The 21,889-nt window shown below is 39.9% G+C and overlaps 1 protein-coding gene across 4 annotated transcripts in view; it reads left to right on the top strand.

Moving 5' to 3' along the window:
• Window positions 1–21,889, top strand: part of SPIRE1 (spire type actin nucleation factor 1) — a 171,831-nt gene that overhangs the window by 9,663 nt on the left and 140,279 nt on the right. For all 4 annotated transcript variants that reach the window (XM_054019602.1, XM_054019600.1, XM_054019601.1 and 1 more), the window contains exon 2: window positions 9,407–9,441. In XM_054019602.1, coding sequence (XP_053875577.1) covers window positions 9,407–9,441 — 35 coding nt within the window. The remainder of the gene's footprint in view (window positions 1–9,406; window positions 9,442–21,889) is intronic.

The raw sequence follows: 21,889 nt of genomic DNA, 5'->3' as shown, positions 1-21,889 counted from the left end.
AGAGAAAAGGCTGTTGCAGTAATTGAGACGTGACATGATGAGGGGAATGGAAGATATCTAACACCCTGGACATAAATTATGAAGGATTAATCCTACAAGTTTGGGAACATAGCATAAGAAGGCTTTTTTTAATTTTGTGGTACAAGAACTAGGATGGGGGACATTCCTCTTTTACGTTTAGACGAATTCATGAGTAAGCGCAGGGCGATTGATACTTTAGTAATGCTTATAAAAATACTTTTATAATGCTTAATAAATACTGTCCCACTTCAAATACACTCTCAGGTTAGTCTTACTGGCAAATGTAGATAATTAAAATATGATTGAGAATGAAATGTAAATTTTAGCACAACACATTTTCAAAGTAACAGAAGCCAGACAGATATACAATGCAATTAGGAGTATGCAAAAACTAAAGCCAAGGTAGAGAACAAACAAAATTGCATTAATAAGATGATAAACTTTTAAAATGGAGGCATAAGAGGTAAAAAAGACTGTGAGACTGGGCAAAAGTAATGAATTGACAAGAAAGATGAATACAATTGTATGCTGCAGGATTATCAAACTAGGATGGTGGTAAATAGCTTTGGTGAAATCCTGGCTCCATTGAAGACAATGGCAGAACTCCCATTTTCTTTAGTGGAATTAGGATTTCTCCCAATAAATGTCTCCTCTCAGACTTCACATTCCTTTTCCCCTTCTAGTTTACCTGCTGTCCCTACATCTGCTGCCACATCCTAGACTCCCTCTTGCTCCCTCCATATTTGTCTGTCGCCCCATTTCATTTTTATTCCTGTCCTCAACATGTTCCTCCGCTCCCCGATATTGCCCAGCACCTGTAGTCTCTTTTCCTACCTCTCCACATTGCCCTGCAACACTCTCAAGTCTTGGTGTTACCAGCTCCCACAGTTTTATCAAAAGTCTCTCAATATTTGGTGTTCTTAATGCTCCAGCTCCTGGAATCAACTGATTACATCATAATCTCAACTTCAATTTAAAAAAGGAAATTTCCTGTCCTTAAAGTTTCAGAGAGAAGCTTGAAAATGTGACCAGTGTGCACCCTAAAGGCTCAAAAATCTAAGGCAAACTAAATATTATATTTCTAAAATCTCACTATATTTCGGGGCCTGACTCACAGTTTCTAAACACTTGGGGTTAACAATGCTGAGTCTGTTCCCTGACTACTAAATTCCTCAGCACTCCTCTTCCCTCTCTCTGGCCTCCTGCACATTCCGACTACCTGGTATGGCCATCTTGCCTGAGGGCAGCCTGGCTTCAGCCATACTAGAAACGGTGGGAATTATTTCCTATCTTTACTATGGGACAGCCTCACTCCCACATGCAGAATGGGAAGGAAACGGCAGCCAACTTCAGTGAGGACAAACTGGGCTGAAGCCCTATTGGCAATAATGGGGGAGATGGTGGCCATGGAGAATGAGGGCAAAAATTCATGAGACATTATTAATTAGACTAAATATGTATTTTTCCCTTTGTATTTAGTTAATCAAAGGACATCTTCAGCCAGCACTTAATATCACTGGAGTGTCTGATTTTTTTTTTTTTTTTTTTTTTAAATCTTGAGTGGTACCCGAGAAACACTGAAGGTAGATTTTTCTTGACCTCTAACTTCATCTCCACTCTAGAATGTTTCTGAGTTACTCTCACCAGTTAATCACAGACTTGCATGTTAGGCAGTTCATTGCACATCATGCTATATGCTCTGATGGTTCCACCTTATTCATTGCAGAATACTTTTTTCCCACGCTGATCCTGTCTGAATATGATTATCTACTTTAGGTATACACTTATTTTACACTGTAAGAAAGCAGGCATAGTACTTAAACAGCAAATTAATGTTGCACCTAAAATGAGTTTCAGATGTATTGCTAGGCATAGAATTGCCTCACTTACAGTAGTTATTTTGTGTGTGTGTCTTAGAGGTTTCCTAAAATCACATCAGATATTAATTACAAAGGAACTTTTTGAAACATGAACTGTTAGCCCCTGGAGTGGCCCACAAATTGTTCTGTAAAGAAGCATGGACTACTGATAAATTGGGCTCATTTTAAAAAGGCATTGTATTAGGTGTATGTAGTGTAGTTGTAGCCATGTCAATCCCAGGATATTAGAGAGACAAGTGGGTGAGATATCTTTTATTGGACCAACTTCTCTCTTGTGTTAGATGCGTCACTTAAAGAGATCAAATATGAAAATGGTTATTTGTTTTACCCCTTCAGACCAATTGGGCTTCTCCTGTTGGTGTAGGGGCAATCCACCTCCCTGAGAGGTGGTAGCTTGGTCGACAGGAGAATTCTTCCATCGACCTCAGCACTGTGTATACAGGGATTTAGGTCATTTTAACAATGCCAGTCAGGTATGTGGATTTTTGACACTCCTGACTGATGTAGTTAAACTGATCAAATTTTCTAGTGTAGACCAGGCCTAAACCCATGATTTTTAGTGTCTAGCAAAGTTATTAATTTAAGATCCCAGGCTTGACTTTTGAAGGTGTTGTGCATGTTTCCTCTGAGGCTGAGGACTGAGAGATCAGATATGGAGTGATCATTTTATGAAAAGTGTTTGCCTACGGGTAATAAAGTGTTTTTGTCTTTTATCATTTTTCTATGTGAGTTCATTTGAGAGCATGATTGTCTGTTTTCACCCTCATAGTTGTTATCGGGGAATGTAGTGCGCTGGATGAGGTACATCACATGTTGTAATAGGCATGTGTAGTACCCATGGATCTTGAAAGGTGTGCTGTGGCGGGAGGGTATTGGTCACTGTAGCAGTGGAGATGTGTCTTCAGGTTTTGCATCTGTTGTCACGGCAGGGTCTGTTGCCGCTTTGAGTTGGTGGGTCCTGGTCTGTTGAGTGCTTCTGATGATGAAGTTGGGGGGTTGTTTGTGAAAAAATTCTTTCAGGATATGGTCCACATTGATTATGGGTTGTAGTTGTTAGTGATATCCTGTATAGGTTCCAATGTGAATGCTGCAAAGATGCTTGGGGGTGGGAGGGAGGGAGGAATGATCACATGACTAGACTGACTGTAAATTATGTCTGTCTTATTGTTGTAGGTGTCTTGATAGCATCACACTACTTTAATCCAGATTCTGCAATTCTGGCCAAACAAAAAATATTCGTATTCAGTTCCTATTCACTTTCAGGGATAGTGAAAGCTGTTGTGTTGGTTAATACATGAGTAAATGAAATGCAGAAGAGTACAATCATATTTCCCGTTGCTTCCCAACAGTAACAGTTCTACAAGTCTCTGAAGCAAGTTAGCACTGCAACTTCATACAGTGAAATCTGTGTGAGAGGTCACCCTTATGGGTAGTCACCTGTCTATAGCCCATCAGAGAATATCCCAAAGAGAACTGAGTACAGGTTTGCTCCACCTTCCTAATAAAGACCTCCAGTTAGCAATTTATTTTTGTCAGTCACTTGATCAGTTTAAATTTGTACAGATTATATGGAGTGTGATATTTGCTACACATGCAGGATATGATCCTAATTAGTTGTATTCAGCATCTCCTGAGCATAGTCAGCTGAAACATAAACTGTTATCTGCTGTTGTGTGGTACACAGTGAAATGTAAATCTGCTAATGTACTGTACCACTCGTGTCCACTGTTCATAATTTTTGCAAGCATAAAATTCAGTTCTCGTCTATGCTGATACGTTCCTCCTCACAAATATGAAAATAAAAGCTTCAGATTCAATCTGCATATCTTCAGTAGCAACGTAGCTTCAACGCATCTTGTTAAATTATATATTATCTAAAATATATGAAATTAATTTGTTTGGTAGTAACGCTCAAACAAGTCTTTAGATTTTCTTTATGGTAAAGAAATAGAGCATTGCCTTATTGTGGATACGGCAGCAATTATTGTTCCTTCCCCATTGAAGGGGAAGTGACGTTTTTGTTGGCAGGGGGTGCGTGGGGTGGGGCGGGGTGGAGGTTTGTTACAAATGGGAGTTTGTGATGGAAGAATCTAAAACTCAGTCCTGTGTAATCCTGATCCTCATTTGGGAGTTGAGGGTGCTCAGCAATTTACATGGATGTGGATATGCATTGTACAACTTCCTTTAACCCAGCATGCGGAGTGGCATGGGAGAAAGCATGAAGGTGCCTGTTTGAACATGCAACAACTGCGTGATAGAGGCTGGCATCATGGGCTGATTGGAGGTGGGCATTGATGGCTCAGTAATGAATTAGAGATGATAGGTAGGGTGTGGATAGATCATTAATGGCTTGGAAAGTGAAGACAAGTAGCTTATGTTTTATGTGATAGAGAAGGTGGAGTCAGTAAAAAGATGCAAAGAGAGAGGCGACGTGGTCAAAGAAATATTGCAGAAATAGAGGGGACTTAGAAGGGTAACAGACTTGTCCCCAAATAATTTTTTATCTACTATGGCAGTTTCTGTGATCTTATGCATAATTGTAGTTAGATCTGAAATGTTATGCAGCTTTACAGAAATATGTTGGTGTCTGTTCTTAATTTATAAAATACATGTGGCAGAAATTGCGTATGAGGTGGTAAAACAAAGTAATGGTATAAATGGGCTTAAATTGCAGCCAGGCCTGGTTAGGTTGGACATTAGAAAAAACTTTTTAACTGTCAGGGTGTTAAGCACTGGAATAAATTGCCTGCAGAGGTTGTGGAATCTCCATCACTGGAGATTTTTAAGAGCAGGTTAGACAAACATCTTTAAGGGATGGTCTAGATCAGTGGTTCCCAAACTGGGGTTCGCGAAATATTACAGTGGGTTCTTGGGGAAAAATTCCCTAATGGCGGACATAGCTGTCCCTAGGGACCCCGGGCAGCACGGGGCCAGCAGCCTTTAGCCCCTGGACTTCCAAGAGCTAAGCAGATCAAAGCAAGCCTATCTATCAAACTTCAAGACTCCTTATAAGAAATGGAAAGGGCGGTGGATATTTTTTGCTGTTTTTAAAATTAAACAGGCAGCTAGTATTGTTTTTAAAATTATTATGAAGAACAAGTTTAAGCTTCGTTGTAACGTGTGTTGTTTGCCTGGACTGCTCAAAACCTGAATGCTTGTGTAGGAGGAACTCTTTGAGTTGGCTTCTTAAATACCTTCATGCTGTTTCATATCTGATACTCCTTGATGAAACGTAGGAGCCTTGTCTTATTCAAAGGCTTATTCAAAGTGCTACAAACTATGAAAGTGAGATCTTGGAAGAGTGTTGCTATTTTTATAATGTAATAAAAATACTGTAATGATTAATAATAAATTAGTATGTAATAAGCATGTCATAAAAACAAATTTTATATTTCCAAGATCACTGCTTTTATAATTTATACTCAGTTAAAGAAGAAAATCCCTGGAAATATTCATTTTTAGGAGGGGGTTCATGAGACTTGACATTTTAGTGAAAGGGGTTCACAAGTTGTTAAAGTTTGGGAACCACTGGTCTAGATAATACTTAGTCCTGCTATGAGTGCAAGGGACTGTACTAGATGACCTCTTGAGGTTCCTTCCAGTCCTATGATTCTATGAAATATGCCTTCTGTTTTGTTGCCCAGTTGGAGCATTTGCAAATAAAGGGGATAAATAACCTAACTTGATCCATCCTATAGATTTGTTACCTTAAAAACAGACCACAGAGAAATTAAAGGAACTCTATTCTGCCTTGAAAAGTGATGATAAATCTAAATACTGGTGTCAGCATTCGTGAAGTAAGGAAATCTTCTAAAATTCACATGTACTTCCCCCTCAAGAGGAAGCATGTAGGATATATCAAAGGTAAATGAAGGTGTATCTGTATCAGAGATGAACTAGATAAAATGTCATTTTGACAATCTGTACACCTTTGGGCCTCTGTTGAGGCACCTGAACTGTAATTGAAGCTTTGGCTAAGACTGTAAATATCAAGTTTATCCCCTTAGGACCTGAACATTGCTTTAAAATGTAATAGTGAATGCACCTGTTGTGCTCACAGTAGTTGAAACTGTCTAGTAAGTAGTTTTAAAGATCTCATGTGTTGGAGCATTGGAGAGTCATTTCAACCTGTGCCCAGTTTTTTGGTGACTTGAAGTTCTGGTGGATTTCTGTATATCAGTGTTTCCTAAACTTGGGACGCCGCTTGTTTAGGGAAAGCCCCTGGCGGGCCGGGCCAGTTTGTTTACCTGCCGCGTCTGCAGGTCTGGCCGATCATGGCTCCCACTGGCCGGGGTTCACTGCTCCAGGCCAATGGGAGCTGCTGGAAGCGGCGGCCATTATGTCCCTTGGCCCGCGCCGCAGCTTCCATTGGCCTGGAGCAGCGAACCGTGGCCAGTGGGAGCTGCGATTGGCCGGACCTGCGGACGCAGCAGGTAAACAAACCAGCCTTGTCTGCCAGGGGCTTTCCCTAAACAAGTGGTGTCCCAAGTTTGGGAAACACTGCTGTATATTATTGAATGCTATACACTTTTTGCAAAACATGTATCCTAACATTTGGGGTGTACATTTGTTGGAGATATTTATTAATTGGGCTTTGGAGAAATACCTCCTTATGTTTTTGGAACAGCATTATCAGTAAATTCATCTGTTTAAGAAAATAGTTAAATTGTATTTAAAATTTTTAGTGACTGTGTCCTATTTATTTAATGTAACAGTCATGTACATCTTACATGAAACCAAAAATGCTCTGTGCGTGTATACATATGTTGGTCCTCCATGATTCAATTGGAATCATAATGGTCTTAAAAAAAATTAAAAGCAGTCTTTAAAAGACACTCTTGAGTTCTGCCTGCTAATATAGGAAAACAGTGCTAAGCATTCAGTTTATGTTGGCTACAATTCAAGGTGAAGGTGAATGACTTACATTTTTGCGAGCTAGCTGTCTCATACCCGTTAAGGGTATGTTCAACAAACCCATTCAATATGAAAAGTGACTAGCTGAGAAATAAAAATAGATTTTATCTGAATGTATGTTGAATCTTCTTAGTACCCAGGCAGTTTTGTATGTCATTTAAATTTCACACATCAAGTCAGCTTGATTTCGTCTATGTGGTGATATGATGCTAATCAGTTGGTTGAGCTGCATGTTCTTTCTCCCAGCTTGGCAGGAAATACGCTAAATAATACTCCTAGTTTTCTATGCATCTCTGGTCCTTGCAACTTTGCCAATATGTTTTCAACATTTCTCCTCCACTTTCTAAGGGGAATGCTGATGAACTAAATGGCAGAGTCCCTAAGGACTGAACAACAGTGCTAGTAAATGGGGCAGAAGGGCTCACACTTGAGGGGAATGGACAGAAGAGTCAGGACCCACTAGAGCACACTCCTGTCCAGAGCCTGGAATGGAACCAAAGATCCCTGAGTCTCACCATTCCCCTGTTGCAAATATCCGTGAACCCGTTGACATAGCGTCCCATTCCCCTCTAGTACTGCTCCACACCGAGGACAACTACATACTACTACTATCAGCTATTCTGTTAGCTTAAATGGCAGAGATCTGTGTGGTAGATCTAAAGGTTCCTGCCATGGTGATGAACCATGTGGGTGTCAAGAACCCACATGGTGGAATTTCTATTTTTTTTACTTTGCTTTTTAAAAAACCTAGGAATGTACACCTACAAAACTATGTTAAAATAAAATTATTAAGGTTGCAAAGTCAATCACTCAGAAGTTAGGAAATGCCAGGGGGCTACAGAGTTAGTGTGGAGGCACAATGACTCTCTGCCTGAGTGACCCTGACCTTCTGCAGATCCCCTGAAATCCGTGATTCTGGAAGTGGAATCCCTGTTTGTTGTGCAGAGGAGCAAATCCCATCACCTCCCTCCCCAGTGGAACAAATTAAGGAAAACTCTGTGATGGGGACCTTGCACAGGTTTCTTCCTGCTGAGAGACATTTTGCAGAAGCTGGCAACTTCTTCTCTTCATGATTTGTGGTCCTATTTGAGTATGTTTACCACAGCAAAAAGGAGCACATGTAGTGAATTCCCTGTACCATAGTCCATCATGTGTTAAGAGTTTAATTCATCTGGGTTCCTTAAGATCAACTGAGTCCATGCTGCTTGAAGTTGGAAGAAAGCCACCAAAGACCCTGGGCCTGAATCCAAATGATTCTTAAGAGCTGCTTTCCCGTCTTATCATATGGATGGATTCTGTTGCTGTCATGCATCTAACTTGCTGAGTAACTTGCTGAGCTTGACTAACAATATTAATTTTAAAAGAAAACAAACAGAAATCCAGTGGTTTTTTTCTCCATTTCCATTTTCCTTCTTACATCTAGTTGTTAAGGGGGAGAAAGGAGGAATAATGACGTATATTAACATGCTCTGTTTCATGTCTATAGAAAGAGAGAGTGTTCTTAACTACAGCCAGTTATAGATTCCCTGAGCATGTTTTGTGGCATTAACTTGACATATTCAGTAATGTATGTTTTCAATATACAGTATGATCATAGGAGGAGTCCTAGTTAGTGTTTCTGGCTGTCCGAATAAAGGAGGTAGGGAAAGATGGAAAGGTTTCCATCTAATTCTTCTAGAGTTAGTTCTGCTGAACTTCAGGGTCATGAATTATAATTTGGTTGTGTGAGTGCCACATTGCATTTAAAAAAAAAAAAAAAAAAGGCAGGGCTGGAATTTTTCAATTTATTGATCATTATTTAAATAATCACAAATCAGGCAAAATAAAAAATAGTGTTAGATTAATAAAATGTTGGAAAACTGGATGAGAGAGGCTTACAAGGATGTTCTGAAGAACAACCTTATCTACTTTAATTGTCTCTCTGTGCTTGAACTTATGTATCATGCTTGTATTGATATTTATTACCCTCAAGTAATGATATGAATAAAATGATTGGTGTTTTCTTATGAATCCATTTGGGGTTTAGATATATGGCTTAGAGCATGAGGAAATAGATTTTTTTTTTTCCTATCTGTCTATAGGTATATGCTGCTGCTACGAGTTTAAGCTTACACAATTTAGTCGCATACATCTAATGATAATGTCAAGTGCATTGAAGCTTCATGTTTATAAAAATAGGCACTGTGAAGGCTTAAAATAAACAAATTGGTTTTGTTCTTATTAAATATACGTGATGCATAAATGGGTATATTACTTGATCACACATTTCAGTGGAACAAAGAATAGGCACACTCATGTTACCATGATGGAAGCCAGAGAAGTGCTTAATTAAGTTACTGAAAACAGTACCATCACTTTTTACGTACCACGTTAACTGCTGATTATTTTTAAATTGTTTTTCCTTGATTGAAATGGACTTCAAGCAGCAGACTAGAAAAGCACTTTTTGAGCAGTTCAAATGGATCTGTACTGGATATAGCAAGGACTCATGTCAGTGTGGTTTTAAGGGACTTAAATAAGAGTTTAGTTCTGAGCTGGCTGTTGTCTTTTACGTTAAACCATCTGAAAATAACTTTAATTTTTTCCTGCAGGTAAATCAGGACGTTCACACTGCACAGAAACAGAGGTAAGAGAAATATCTCAAATTTCCTGTTGGTGTTTATTAATTCAGCACACCTCTTGCTACAAATTTCTCATAAGTGAAACTGCTGTATATTTTTATCCTACATTTATCATTACCAAGTCCTGCTGTAAAATACAAAATGTATGTATGGCTTGTGTTAATAACTACATAGTCAGGGAATAGTTTGCTACAGGATACTCTGTCCTACATTCATAAAGGGAAGAAAGAAAGTGGGAAAGATTATGCAGGCAACATACATTGGTTCAATTTTTAGCTAATTTATGTGTTGCATAATGCAGACATTACCTTATTTTGTATAGCTTCTTTCATAGAAACCATTTCCCAATACACTTACTTTAGCTGGCTCAAAGATGGTAATGATTTGTATACTTACTGCATGATCTGAAGCAATTCAAGATGCCTGATGATTCTTTACACTTAGTTGTCAAGAGTTGGGCGCAAAATAATCAGACGACTGCAAGATCATCATATTTGTGTGAGCAAAGTCCTCATGATTTGTAATATTCTTTTTAAAATTTCCCTTTCCAGAGCCAAGAAGCAAAGAAAGACTTTGCAAAAAATGAGCACTTATTAGTCTGGCCTTGAAAATATCATATTCTGTGCTGTCTGTTGGCTGTGCTATATTAGGAAACTGGCAAGGGCTACACTGGTATTACTGATAGTGCTGGTAAATAAACAGATATTTTAGTATCCTCATGACCCATATAAGTTGCAACAAGTTATTTTGGTCAACGTATCAGCGGCTTTGTGTGTAATCATTTTGCTGACTTGTGACTGCTGAGATAGATTGTAGAACCACTTGTTCTTTCAGATGAATGTCAACAAGGGTTATGAATTTTCATTATAAAGGCATGTTTAGGAGATTAGAAATATACAAACAAGCGTTCGTCTGCTGCCTTTCATGAAATAATACATAATCCTTTTAACACACTTAAAGCTGGTTATGAAGGTGATTAATATTGTTAAACCATGCAGAGCATTTCTCTCTACGAAGTAAACACCATGTTGAGTAAAGGCAAATATAATTTTCTAAATATTTGCTTAGCATATATTCAATTGATATCTGTGACCAGTGTCAAACAAACAAAATAAATAAAATGTGTTTAAAGGTTGCTTTAAAAATATTCAGTACGTGATCAGAATAGATGTAAATATTCTCAATTATATTAAAATATACTGAAGTACAAGACTCTCTTACCACATATCAATACAGATAATACTTTGTATACATTCATTACATTTCTTTTTTAATTTACCATAATTTTTTGAGTACATAAATACTATGGAGCAGATTCTTAGTCCTAGTTCCTGTACACATGTAATATGGCTATAGGTGGCCAGTTGGGATTTCCCCTGACAGAGGGAAATTATCAACTGACATAAAGACAGCAGAACTCTCCTATGCCAAACTCCACTCTTCCTCATAGTATTAGGGCATGATGGAAGTGGGGAGAGATGGGCTGGGAACAGGATGGAGTGCTGCTCCCCTACAGCAATTCTTAGCTGATGCATGGTTTTTAGGGTCCATAACCAGCTGCTGTAGGTAGATAAGAACCGCTCTCATCCTTCTCCAATTTACATTTTGGCTGGGGCAGGTTGAGAATCGGGGGCAGTTTCTTTGGTACCACAAGTGTCTCTTGACACAGGATTGACAAAGTATTGACATACTTGACAAAGTATGAGTATTCTTATGTTCAAATTATCATCTCATCACATTCATAGGTTAATTCCAAGACCTTATGTAATACTGTTCTGTACTAACTGCTTGACATCAGCTGCTAACAGTCTGAGTTTACACATAGATTAAAAATTCTCAAATTACATTAAAATTTGCAGACTAAATTATACATTTTCTCTTTTAAAGAAATAGTTTGTTTTGAAATAATTACAGTTGCTATGATAGTCACATCTCTAAGGATATGTCTACACTGCAAAAAAACACCCATAGCAGCGACTCTCATAGCCCATGTCTATAGAGTCAGGCTCTCAAGGCTCACGCTACAGTGCTAAAAATAGCTATGTGGACGTTCCAGATTGGGCTCTGACCCACTGCCTTTCCTCGGCTTCAGAATCTGAGCTCCAGCCCGAACTGGAACATCTACATAGTTATTTTTAGCACTGGAGTGCGAGCCTCAGTCTGTAGACTGTGGCCCTGAGGCTTGCTGCCACAGGTTTGGAGGGGTTTTTTGTTTGTTTTTTGTTTTTGTTTTGCTGTGTAGACATGCCTTAAGTGACCATCAAGACATTATTTTTTGTAAATTGAAACAACCTTCTCAGACTTCTTGTTCTGTCCAATGGTCTCAGAAAATGTGTCCTGTCATGATTTTGAGAAATTGCACATGTTCCAGGAAAATAAATTTGGAAATTACAGAGCAGTCTGGTTTTCGTCCCATAAGTTTGTTATGGGAAAATCTGAATTGCACTGAGCTCCAAAGTCTGCAAAGCTTTGCCTATGTTTGAGTTTACCCCTCTGCTTCCGTCACCTGCCACTCATTTGTTTCTATGTTCATGGTGGTGTTGATTTGGCTCCAAATTTGATTAAAATTTTGGGGGGGAGGTTCGACCAAGGGGGTATCATTGGGGCCTGTCTACTCTGATTCCATTTTAATTTTCTTTTAAACTTGCACCACTGTCGAACTGAGCATGCTGGCTTTACTGTCAGTACCTAAAACTTTGCCTATGTGTAGAGGCAATGCCTAAGTTTTAATTAGAGTGTTATGTATTTTTTCATCATAACATATATGGAAATGATAGAAAATCCTCCTACAATGTTTAAGTAGTTTTATAAGCAAGGAAACAAAATTAGAGCATATAAATGGTAAAAAGTAAAATGCTAGACTAGATGGACCATGGGTCTGATCCAATATGGCAATTCCTTTGCCCCTAAATCAAAACATTAAACTGAGTCACAGTTTGTGGTGTTAACTGCTAAATTACATTTTTAAAGTATGGCTGTATCCTACCACTGACATCATCTGTAGTGACTGCTGCTGTTTGCCCTTCATGCTTATATCATTGTCGTCTTTAACCTATGGCAAACAGGTGTCTGTGGTGCTTTGGTGCTAAACTCTCTGTGAAGCCTTCAAATACATTTAAAAATAGGACCTTACATATTCTCCACACCAGAGCTCTTATTTCAGTCTGTTTCTGTGCTCTAAAAGACAACCCTATATAGGTTTACATTGGTTCCTATTGAGAAGATTTTCTACAGCCACAGAAAATGTAGTGGTCTGAGTCCTTCTTTGTTTTTAGTTTCCTTTTTTTAGAGTCTGCCCAGACAGTTGTGATCAATCTCAGCATCCCCTTTTGAAGATGAGTGTAGGATTATATAGAAACTCGGAATTAATGATTTAGAGTACATGCTATTAATATTCCCAAATTAAGTTTTTGTTACATTTCCATTCTGTTTTTATATTTTAATTCCTGTTTTGGTAACTGCACATGGTATTGTTTTTAATAAGTAGGACTGGTCAAAACATTTCAGAAGAAACATTTTCCCATTGGAAAATGAGATGATTTTTTTAATTGAAATTTCTATTGGGAAAATCTAATTGAAATGTGTTGCATTAGGTCAGCCTCTAATTAAACGCTTGTTTCTGGTCTGGTCAACGTTAATCTCTGCATCTGCCTGAGCTGCCATTGTGTTTCTTGGGAGTTGTGGTTCTTTGTTCCATGATGCCCTCATTCTTCCTTATGGACCCTGCTCCATGGCCAACCCAGATCTCCCAGAATGCAACTTTTCTCTCTCTTGTGTCTCAGGCAAAACATTTCAATTTGAGAATGTCAGAAAGTGTTGTTTCAAATTAAAATTTTGAAAGAAAACACTTTGATATTTCTGAATCTGAAATGTTTTTGTTCTGCAATTTTTTTATTTTTTTTTATTTTTTTTTTTTGATATTTCAAATTTTTATCCCTACAAGGTGGGTGAGGTAACATCTTTTATTGTACCAACTTCTGTTGGTGAGAGAGTAGGGTGACCAGATGTCTTAAATTTATGGGGACAGTCCCAATATTCTAGGCTTTTTCTTATATAGGCACCATTAACCCCCCACCCTTTCCTGATTTTTCACACATGCTTTCTGGTCACCCTCTGAGAGAGACAAGCTTTCAAGCTACACAGAGCTCTTCTTCAGGTCTGGGAAGGCACTAAGAGAAGAATTTACTAAATTTACTAATATCTTGGGACCTACATGCCTACAACAGCACTGCATACAGCAATGTGAGTAATGCTGTCAGTTATGTCCCAATTCATATAAGGTGCAATCCTGTGAAGTACCAAGCATGCTTAACTTGTGGGATTGTGCCAATAGAGAACATTTACTTTCATCCTTTAAGGGTCATGTATTACTTAAGGATAAATATTGATCTTGCATTAATACAATACTTCTGTGACACTCAATATCCTGACCTCCAAATGCCTCTCAAATTACTTCATAATCACATTACAGTTATATACAAATACTTGAGTAACAAACAAATGCAGAACATAAGAGGATTTATTTTTGGTTTGTTTGCTATGCTAATGAGCTTATCTTTCAGACAGGGTGTTTTTTTCTTAATTTGGATGTATGTTTACTACCTATCAAGAGGGACAGACTTTCTAGAGTAAAATGGGATTCCACATTCTTTAATCACCATAAGCATGTTGCCTTACCCTTTCCGGTCAACAGTTTCATTAAGATAAACAGTAAATACTGTGTTGCAGAACCAATAACACTTTTGACTAATTTGATCTGGTGATAATTGCAGCTTACTTACTCTATGTCCAGAAGCTTTAAGGATAGAAGAATATGGTGGTGTTCTAGATTAATTCCTTTGTAGTGGCTTTTCTATGACACAGTTGCTAGTATACATCTTTCAGGTTTTATAAAGTCTACAAGGCCTGAAATAACACAAGATCTAGGGTGAAATCCTGCCTCCATTGAAATGGGTGGTAAAACTTTCAGTGGGTTCAGAAGGGCCAGGATTTCGCCCTGGGTCTTCTGACAGCATTTCAGTTCCTAGATGGTCAGAGTGCCATAATTTTTTACTCCAATAAATTGATCCTTGAGGCATTTAGTTTGTGAAAAACAAACAGCAAGACATTTTGATTTGTGCATTTCTGGAATCCAAAAGCGCACAGCTCAATTCTTTGCTTACAAAGATGCCAGGAAGAGCCAGTAAATTTATACAGTCTTCATACTCTGTTAAATGTAGAAGTTAAATAAAAGGAGTGCATTTAGTCCATGGGCCTTTACAGAATTGTCTCATTCTGAGAAAATGAGTTATTTTGAATTGTCTTTATTTTTATATAGGGCCCTTCATGTATCATTTCGCTTTATATGTTGTGACTGAAATGGCACTTTGCTTTGTTCTGAGATGCATTGCATTAGTAGCTATGTGCCAATGGCAACAATTGCATGGCTGAGTTGACTTGGCTACAATCTGATTGCACAGTTACGTTGCAAGGATAAACTACGTTTTTTGGTCCTAGGGTGTTGACAGCCTGTGTACAATTTGATGGTCCCTGGTGTAGCCCAAGCTTTCTCTGCTGTCTCATATTAAAACATATTTGGAACATCAGTATGAGATTAATGGCTGTCATGTTTGATTATTTTGTTCGATACGTATTTAGGATTTGTTTAGTAAGTTTAATCTAAAAAATTTTTGTATGATAAATAGCTGTAAGGTTTTTGGCGGGAACAGATGGCACTATTGGTGTCTCTGAAAAATCTGCTGAGTATATAGAGCAACAGAAGTAGGTACAGTGTCTCCTGTATATGAAGATCTATGGAAGTGACTAAGGGTACATCTATACTGCAATAAAAGAAATCCTTGGTACTCCGTTTCAGTCGACCCGGGTGAATTGGCTCAGGCTACGGCTGCTGGGGTAAAAATAGCAGTGTAGATATTTGTGCTGAGGTGGGAGCCTGCGTTCTGAGACACCCCCCACCCCCTTGCAGGTTTTCAGTGCTTGGGCTCCCATTTGAGCCTGAACATCTACACTGCAATTTTATAGCCCCACAGCTCAAGCCCTGTGTGCATCAGTCAGCTGAAGTGGGTCTTTTATTGCAGCGCAGGCATACCCTAAAAGAGCACGATTGTAAAATAGCCAACATAGAAAATAATTGGAGAACAGGGCAATTGGAGAATTAAGAATCTTGATGGTAAGGGGTAAAAATTATGCTTTTTGAACAAAAGGAGTCAGATCAGTTGCCTTGAGTACTTGGATTTTGCTCCAGTTGTATTTTAGTGCTGGTAACAGACAATTCTGAATAAAAAATGCTGGGGGTTTGAAGCCAATATTTTCACATGCTTACTGATATTTTAAATATATGAAGTGTAATACATGTAAGAATTGGAAAAAAAAAAATTAAAAGGGTTGGATTTCAAAATGCAAGGTTAAGGCATGACTAACAGTTCTGAAATTCCTGCTCTTCCATCCTCAAGAAGATATGCCAAGTAGTATTTAAGGGTTACTTTTTCCAGAGTATGCCAGCATTTTGTTGTCATGAAATAGGTACTTTGTCCATATTTCTATTTGGTGTGGCCTACTTTTTTTTTTTTTATTATTATTATTTCAGAGTATTTGATACTACAGAATTAGGAACTGAGAATTAGGGACTCAAATTTTATTACTTTGCAGTTACAGCATTTCAGATCTTCCCCCACCCCTCTTTTGAGTTTGACAAATAAAATACTGGATGCTTTTCTACAGAATGATGACTCTTGTTTTACTTAATCCTGGACAAGAGTCTGTTATTAATAGTTGAAAATGATTGACCTCCATGAGCAGACTTACAAGAAATGAGATAAAAGCCTCATGCAATGATTGATGATGATAAAAAAAAAGTAGATTTTTTTTTTTTTTTGTAGATACCATATTTTCTTTGTTGCGTGAACAGAAGCTGAATGCTCTTTGAGGGAAAAAGCTTAGGGACAGGTCTGTGGTGCCATTGTCTGAGTTTACGTAGGGCCGCATATATTTGTGAATGAAGTAAGATGCACTAGAAACCCCTCCAGAACTCTGAATAAGGTCAGTTCTATTAGAAATGCTTGCCTGACAGTCTCTATCCAATGATATGATGTTGACTTTTTGGCTCAGGGAAAAAACAACAAGGACATCCTCTTCCTCCTGTTCTTCTTCAACATTTTCAGTACTTGTTTATATTTTTTGCTCCCACATCTGGTAATATCAAAGTTCACAAAAGATTTACATGTAGGCAGACTAGAGCATGCAAATCTTAAGTAACTTGAAAAATGTCATGGAGCAAAGAAAGGAAATGTAGTCTCAAGGCCTAGTCTTGTGCTCTAACCACTTGACCAGGCTTCCTTTTTCACTTATTCTCTTAGACTGTCATTTTCCACCCTCTGTGGAATGGTAAAAATAGTCAGGCTCATTTTCTCTTGCCTAAGTGCAACTGGATGGTGCTTTTCATCTCTGCAGCCAATTTAAGATGTTTGGTTGAACAATAAGGCTTTGGGTTTTCATTCATTTCTTCATTTGTTCATTTGCAAAGAACAAACAAACAAATCCTATTCTTTTGCTTCCTCCTGTTGGTGTCACTAGGCCTGAGTGAACCAAAGTTCTTCCATGTTTAACTCTAATCGACCTCAAAAGCTACATGCATGGAATGTGTAAACAGCCAATTATCAGTTACAACCCCCCTTCACACTAGTACCAAATGGTAATAATGCGGCCTATATGTTTCTGACTGGAGAGGAGATAATAAATCAAAGGGAAACAGGACCAGATAATGGTTTAGAGGAGTGTTGCTAACAAGCTAGATTTATAGCCGCTAGAATGATTTAATTGCTTGAATATATAAATATGGCTTTTGTAGAAGAAGGGAGAGGGAATGGGGGAAGGAGGAGGGGAGAGGGGGAATGGGGGAAGGAAGGGGGACAGAAGAGAGGAGGGAAGGGGGGGGCTTAGTTGTAAAATGTATAAAGAGAGGAAAACTGTTTGTCTCAGTGTGCTTGATCTGAGACTTGTCTGTCTCCTTGCACCACTTTGAGATCTCAAATAAACTTTGTTTGCTTCTCCACCCTGCTGTGTTTATTGGCGCGAAGCACACCGGGCAATGAACCCCGCTGTTGCTGTCCTCGGGCCTCTGTGCCGGCAACAGTCTTCCATAGGCTGTGAGTGATATTTCCACGTGGTGCCCGGGCACCAGCAATATTCAGAGCCCAGGAGCCCAGCTCCACCAATATTTGGGGCCAGGTGCCCCTCTGCCCTTCTCCCCGTGCCTCCCCGAGTGTCCCCTGGCCCCCTCTTGCCTTCCCACTGCCCCAGAGCAGACAGTAACTGTCTCTTCCGTGCAGCTCCATGCTGTCTCCCTGCAGCAACTGCTGCCGCCGGGTCCTAGTGCCCCCATCTTGATTGCCGGGGCAGACTAACTCTGAGCCTGCCCTTTCACTTCATACCCTTCCCTTTTCCGGCGAGACCCTCTAGCAGCACAGGGCCCCCGCCCACAGTCACCGCTCCTGCCCCATGCTGGGCAAGGAGGCAGCCCCATCCCTCACCCTCAGTGAGGCTACAGTCAGGGGCAACAACAGGGAAAGAGGTGCACGCAGCACCCCCCGGCACCCATCACGTGGGAGGCGAGGGAGATTCCTGGACCTGAGAGGGGCCCTAGGAGCACATGCAGTGACAGTGGTGGGGGTGAGTGTGCTGCTGGTGGGGCGGGAAAGGGGAGCTCCTCCCCCAGAGCTTGCTGCTGCCGGCAGGGAAAAGGCTGGGGGGAGTTCTCTCTGGCCCCTGTCCCGGAGCAGCCTGCCTGCACCCCAAACTCATCCCTAGTCCTGCCCCACCCCAGAGCCCACACCCCCAGCCAGAGCTTCCATCCCCCCGCACCCTCAACCCTCTACCCTAGCCCTGAGCCCCTCCAACACCCCAAATACTTTATCCCCAGTCTCAGCCAGAGCCCTCACCCCCCCTGGACCCCAACCCTCTGCCCCAGCCCTGAGCCCCTTCCAACACCACCAACCCCTCATCCCCAGCCAGAGCCCTCATCCTCCTGAACTCCAACCCTCTGCCCCAGCCCTAAGCCTCTCTAACACCGCAAACCCCCCAGTCCCAGACAGCGCCCTCACCCCCCACACTCCTACTCTCACCCTGAGCCCCTCCCACACCCCAAACCCCTCATCTGAAGCCACACCCCTCACCTCTTCACCCCCTCCCTCTGCACCCCCTCCCATCCCCAAACTCCCTCCCGGAGCCTGCACCCCAATCCCCTGCCCCAGCCTAGGGCCTGCACCCCAGACCTCCTCCCCCACCCAAACTCCCTCCCAGAGCCTTGGGCAGGTCGGGGGCAGAGTTTGGGCGGGGGCGGGTTCTGGACACCACCAAAATTTCTACAAACCTACCACCCCTTCCTCTCTAGCATTTTAAAAAAACTATGTTCTCTTTACAATTCTCTATTATCTTCCTCCATTGTTCTGATGACAAGTATGGCCAGGAACAGACAGCTAGCATAATTTAGCTAAAAGTCTTCTCCCTGAAGTCTGAGGATGTCCTTCTGATGCTTGCAGCCGCTCCTAGCCTCTAAGACTTACGAGTGCACCAAAGGCTCTCCCAAAATGGTCTCTCTTTGCATTCAGTGATATAATGTGCAAGTGAAAGTATTGGACCTGCTCAAATTCTTCTATAGGTAGAACAGCAACTTAATGTGAAATCACAAACAAAACACTTAATCCTCCGTACCTTCCACCCCTCACGGCAACCACAGCAAACCTTACTACATAATGTTTGGGGAAGTAAGGCGCACTTGATGAGCTGGCTATTAAGTATCTGAATATGGTAGCGCATCAATTTCATGTGGTTTTTGCTCCTTCCAGATATTCTTTTGGACTCGTATTAACGCAGTTCTCCCACTGCAGGATATGAGTAACTTCCTCTGACTAAACTGGGAGTGACAGGTCTCCTGTGGGGGAGAAATTGATGTCCATTTTGATAGTTTTTATAACTCTATTGGGCTACGTTAAACAATGTTGAGGTTTAAGCCCTTTAAGAGAGAAATTGCTTAATATGCCATTTTTCTTTAAGTGTACTTAGTTCATTTCTAGTTTCATTAATTTCTGACTGAGTGGGTTTTGAGGCTCACATATGCTCTCATGTGAATAGCTAACCTGCCCTTGTGTGTATTTGTACACCAAGGAGCATGATATGAAAATACTAAGTCAGCCTTATTTTAATGTATTTTTCTACTTACCAGGCTTTTGCTTTCAGTCAGAATTCAAAGTAAACAGGAGCTGGGAGGGAGCTGAGCATTTGCACTTTCCACCACAGGAGCTCAGAACCAGCCATTTTCCTGAAGTTGAATAAATAAATGCCGATGTTGTCATTTTCACTTGAGCTAAAAGGAAAACGGTGCAGAGATTGAAAAGATGAAACTAATAAGGACATTTAAATTTTAAAACGAAAGGAGAAACATTAAAATGAGAGAATTATTCATCTGTGTCTGTAAACTGTATCTGCAGTGATCATACCTACTTTGCTTTATAACACATGTGCTCTTCTCTTTAGTTGTGACCTACATTACAGCATTAGTAAACCTCCCAGTGCACACAGTTTTACCTCACTTTGAGCCCTGCCTCCAGTTCATCTTAAAAAAAAAAAAAAAAGTTCCCAAATCGCCCCCTCCCATTCACAATTGCAGAATGTCCCTGATGAAGCTATGGCAGTTCTTACATGGAAACATATATACATACTTCCATGCTATTTTTAGCTGTCCCCAATGCAACTAAGTGTGTTTCTTTGTGAACCAGTAGGCAGTGTGATTAACTATTATTCGTTTAATCTTTCTTGCCCACTTTGTTTCTCTCTTCAGGAAACGAGAGACAGCAACTTCCAGCCACAGACCACTAGTCTGTGGAATGGAATTTGGTAACTGCTGATTTAAATAAATTCTAGCCTCGCTAATGAGTAGGGGAAGTTTTTGGTATTGTCATAAAATTCACAAAGATTACCTGTGATGATATGCATCCAGTGTGAAAATTAGGTGGAGTTTTAGTGTCAGATGTACATTAACAATAGGGTAGCAACCTGAAGTAGGTCATCAAGATGGCTATTTCAGAAATACTCAGAATTGCCAATCCCAGGTGTTAACATATTATGAATCAGACCTCAATGGATCTTGAGATTGGCTTAAAAATCATTAGATTTTTAAAATAATTCATGTAGAGTTCTTTTTATTTAGCCTCTGGTTTTGAGCATTTGGGACATGCTCAGATGACATTTTCAAATTTTTCTTCACAATCATGGAGGCTAGAACTTTTTCTTTTAAATAAAAGATGAGATGCTGACATAAACGCTTCACTTCAGGACCTGATGTATTAAGAAAAACACCAAATATTGTAAAACTCACCATAACTTTGAGAGTTGGCAACACTGAATACTTACTGTTCTTTGGTGAGGAAAGAGTTTGAATTTGGTTAGGGTTAGGGCCTGCTGAGACAAAAGGGTTACATTTCAATAACAACATGGATCCAAGAACATAAAGTCATTCAATGCTGAACTGTTATGGATTGTCATTATTGCCTTTGTGTGAAGCATTATGTCCACTGAGAAAAAGAAAAAAAATTTTTTTTTTAAATATATCTTTATTCAGGGCTGATCCTACAAATAAAGCAAAGATTATCTTGAGATTCCTATTACAGCCTGGACACAGCTGCACTCTGTCACATTCCTCTCTTCTATTAACCAGCATTAATTATGTAGCACCTTGAGTAATTCACCTTCAGAAGGAAGTTAATGTTAAATAATTAACTAGAACAATTCTGCTGTTTACACATAGTAGGTTAGTTACAGGTTTGCTAAGGAGTAGAGATATACTGTAGTTAAATGTGACACAGTCAGGCGTTTATTTGTCCTCCACATCCTCTTCCTCTCTAGACTTCAAGACACCCAATCTTTGGGTTCTCCTCTCTCACCTTTTATGATCATGATTATATCATGTCTTTGAAGGGTTCTCCCCTCCCACCCTCTGTCCAAATCCATTTTGATTCATTCATTGGCTCCATTTTTCATCTTTGTATAACTTTCTCACTGGGTACTCATATTTTCCTGTGGGGTCAGTTATTGCCGATGTCTATGCTGATGGCTCCCAATTATGTCTCCATACTGAATATATTCCCCCTTTGTCCATTCCAGCATCTCTGCTAGTCTCTTTCCCCTTGGATTTTGTGCCACTACCTCAATTTCATTTTCTCTGCCCCATCTTAGTAATCAGTATCTTTTTCTCTCTTGATATCTGGGCTCACAATACTGTACTGGTCTTATCTTTGACTCCCTTTGCATCCAGATGCTTCCCAAATCCTTATTTAACATCTGCAGAAATTGACCCTTCTTGTGCATCCCCACTGCCAAGACATTAGTCCCACACTTTTAGTTTTTTGTCTGCTTGCCACTTACTCCCCCTTTTTGCCCATTAAGTTCAAACTATTCTTT

Source organism: Malaclemys terrapin, chromosome 2 (genome assembly GCF_027887155.1).
Source record: "Malaclemys terrapin pileata isolate rMalTer1 chromosome 2, rMalTer1.hap1, whole genome shotgun sequence".
In the NCBI taxonomy this organism is placed as follows: Eukaryota; Metazoa; Chordata; order Testudines; family Emydidae; genus Malaclemys; species Malaclemys terrapin.
Note: the sequence above shows the minus strand (reverse complement) of the source record. Positions and strands in the feature narration are given on the sequence as shown.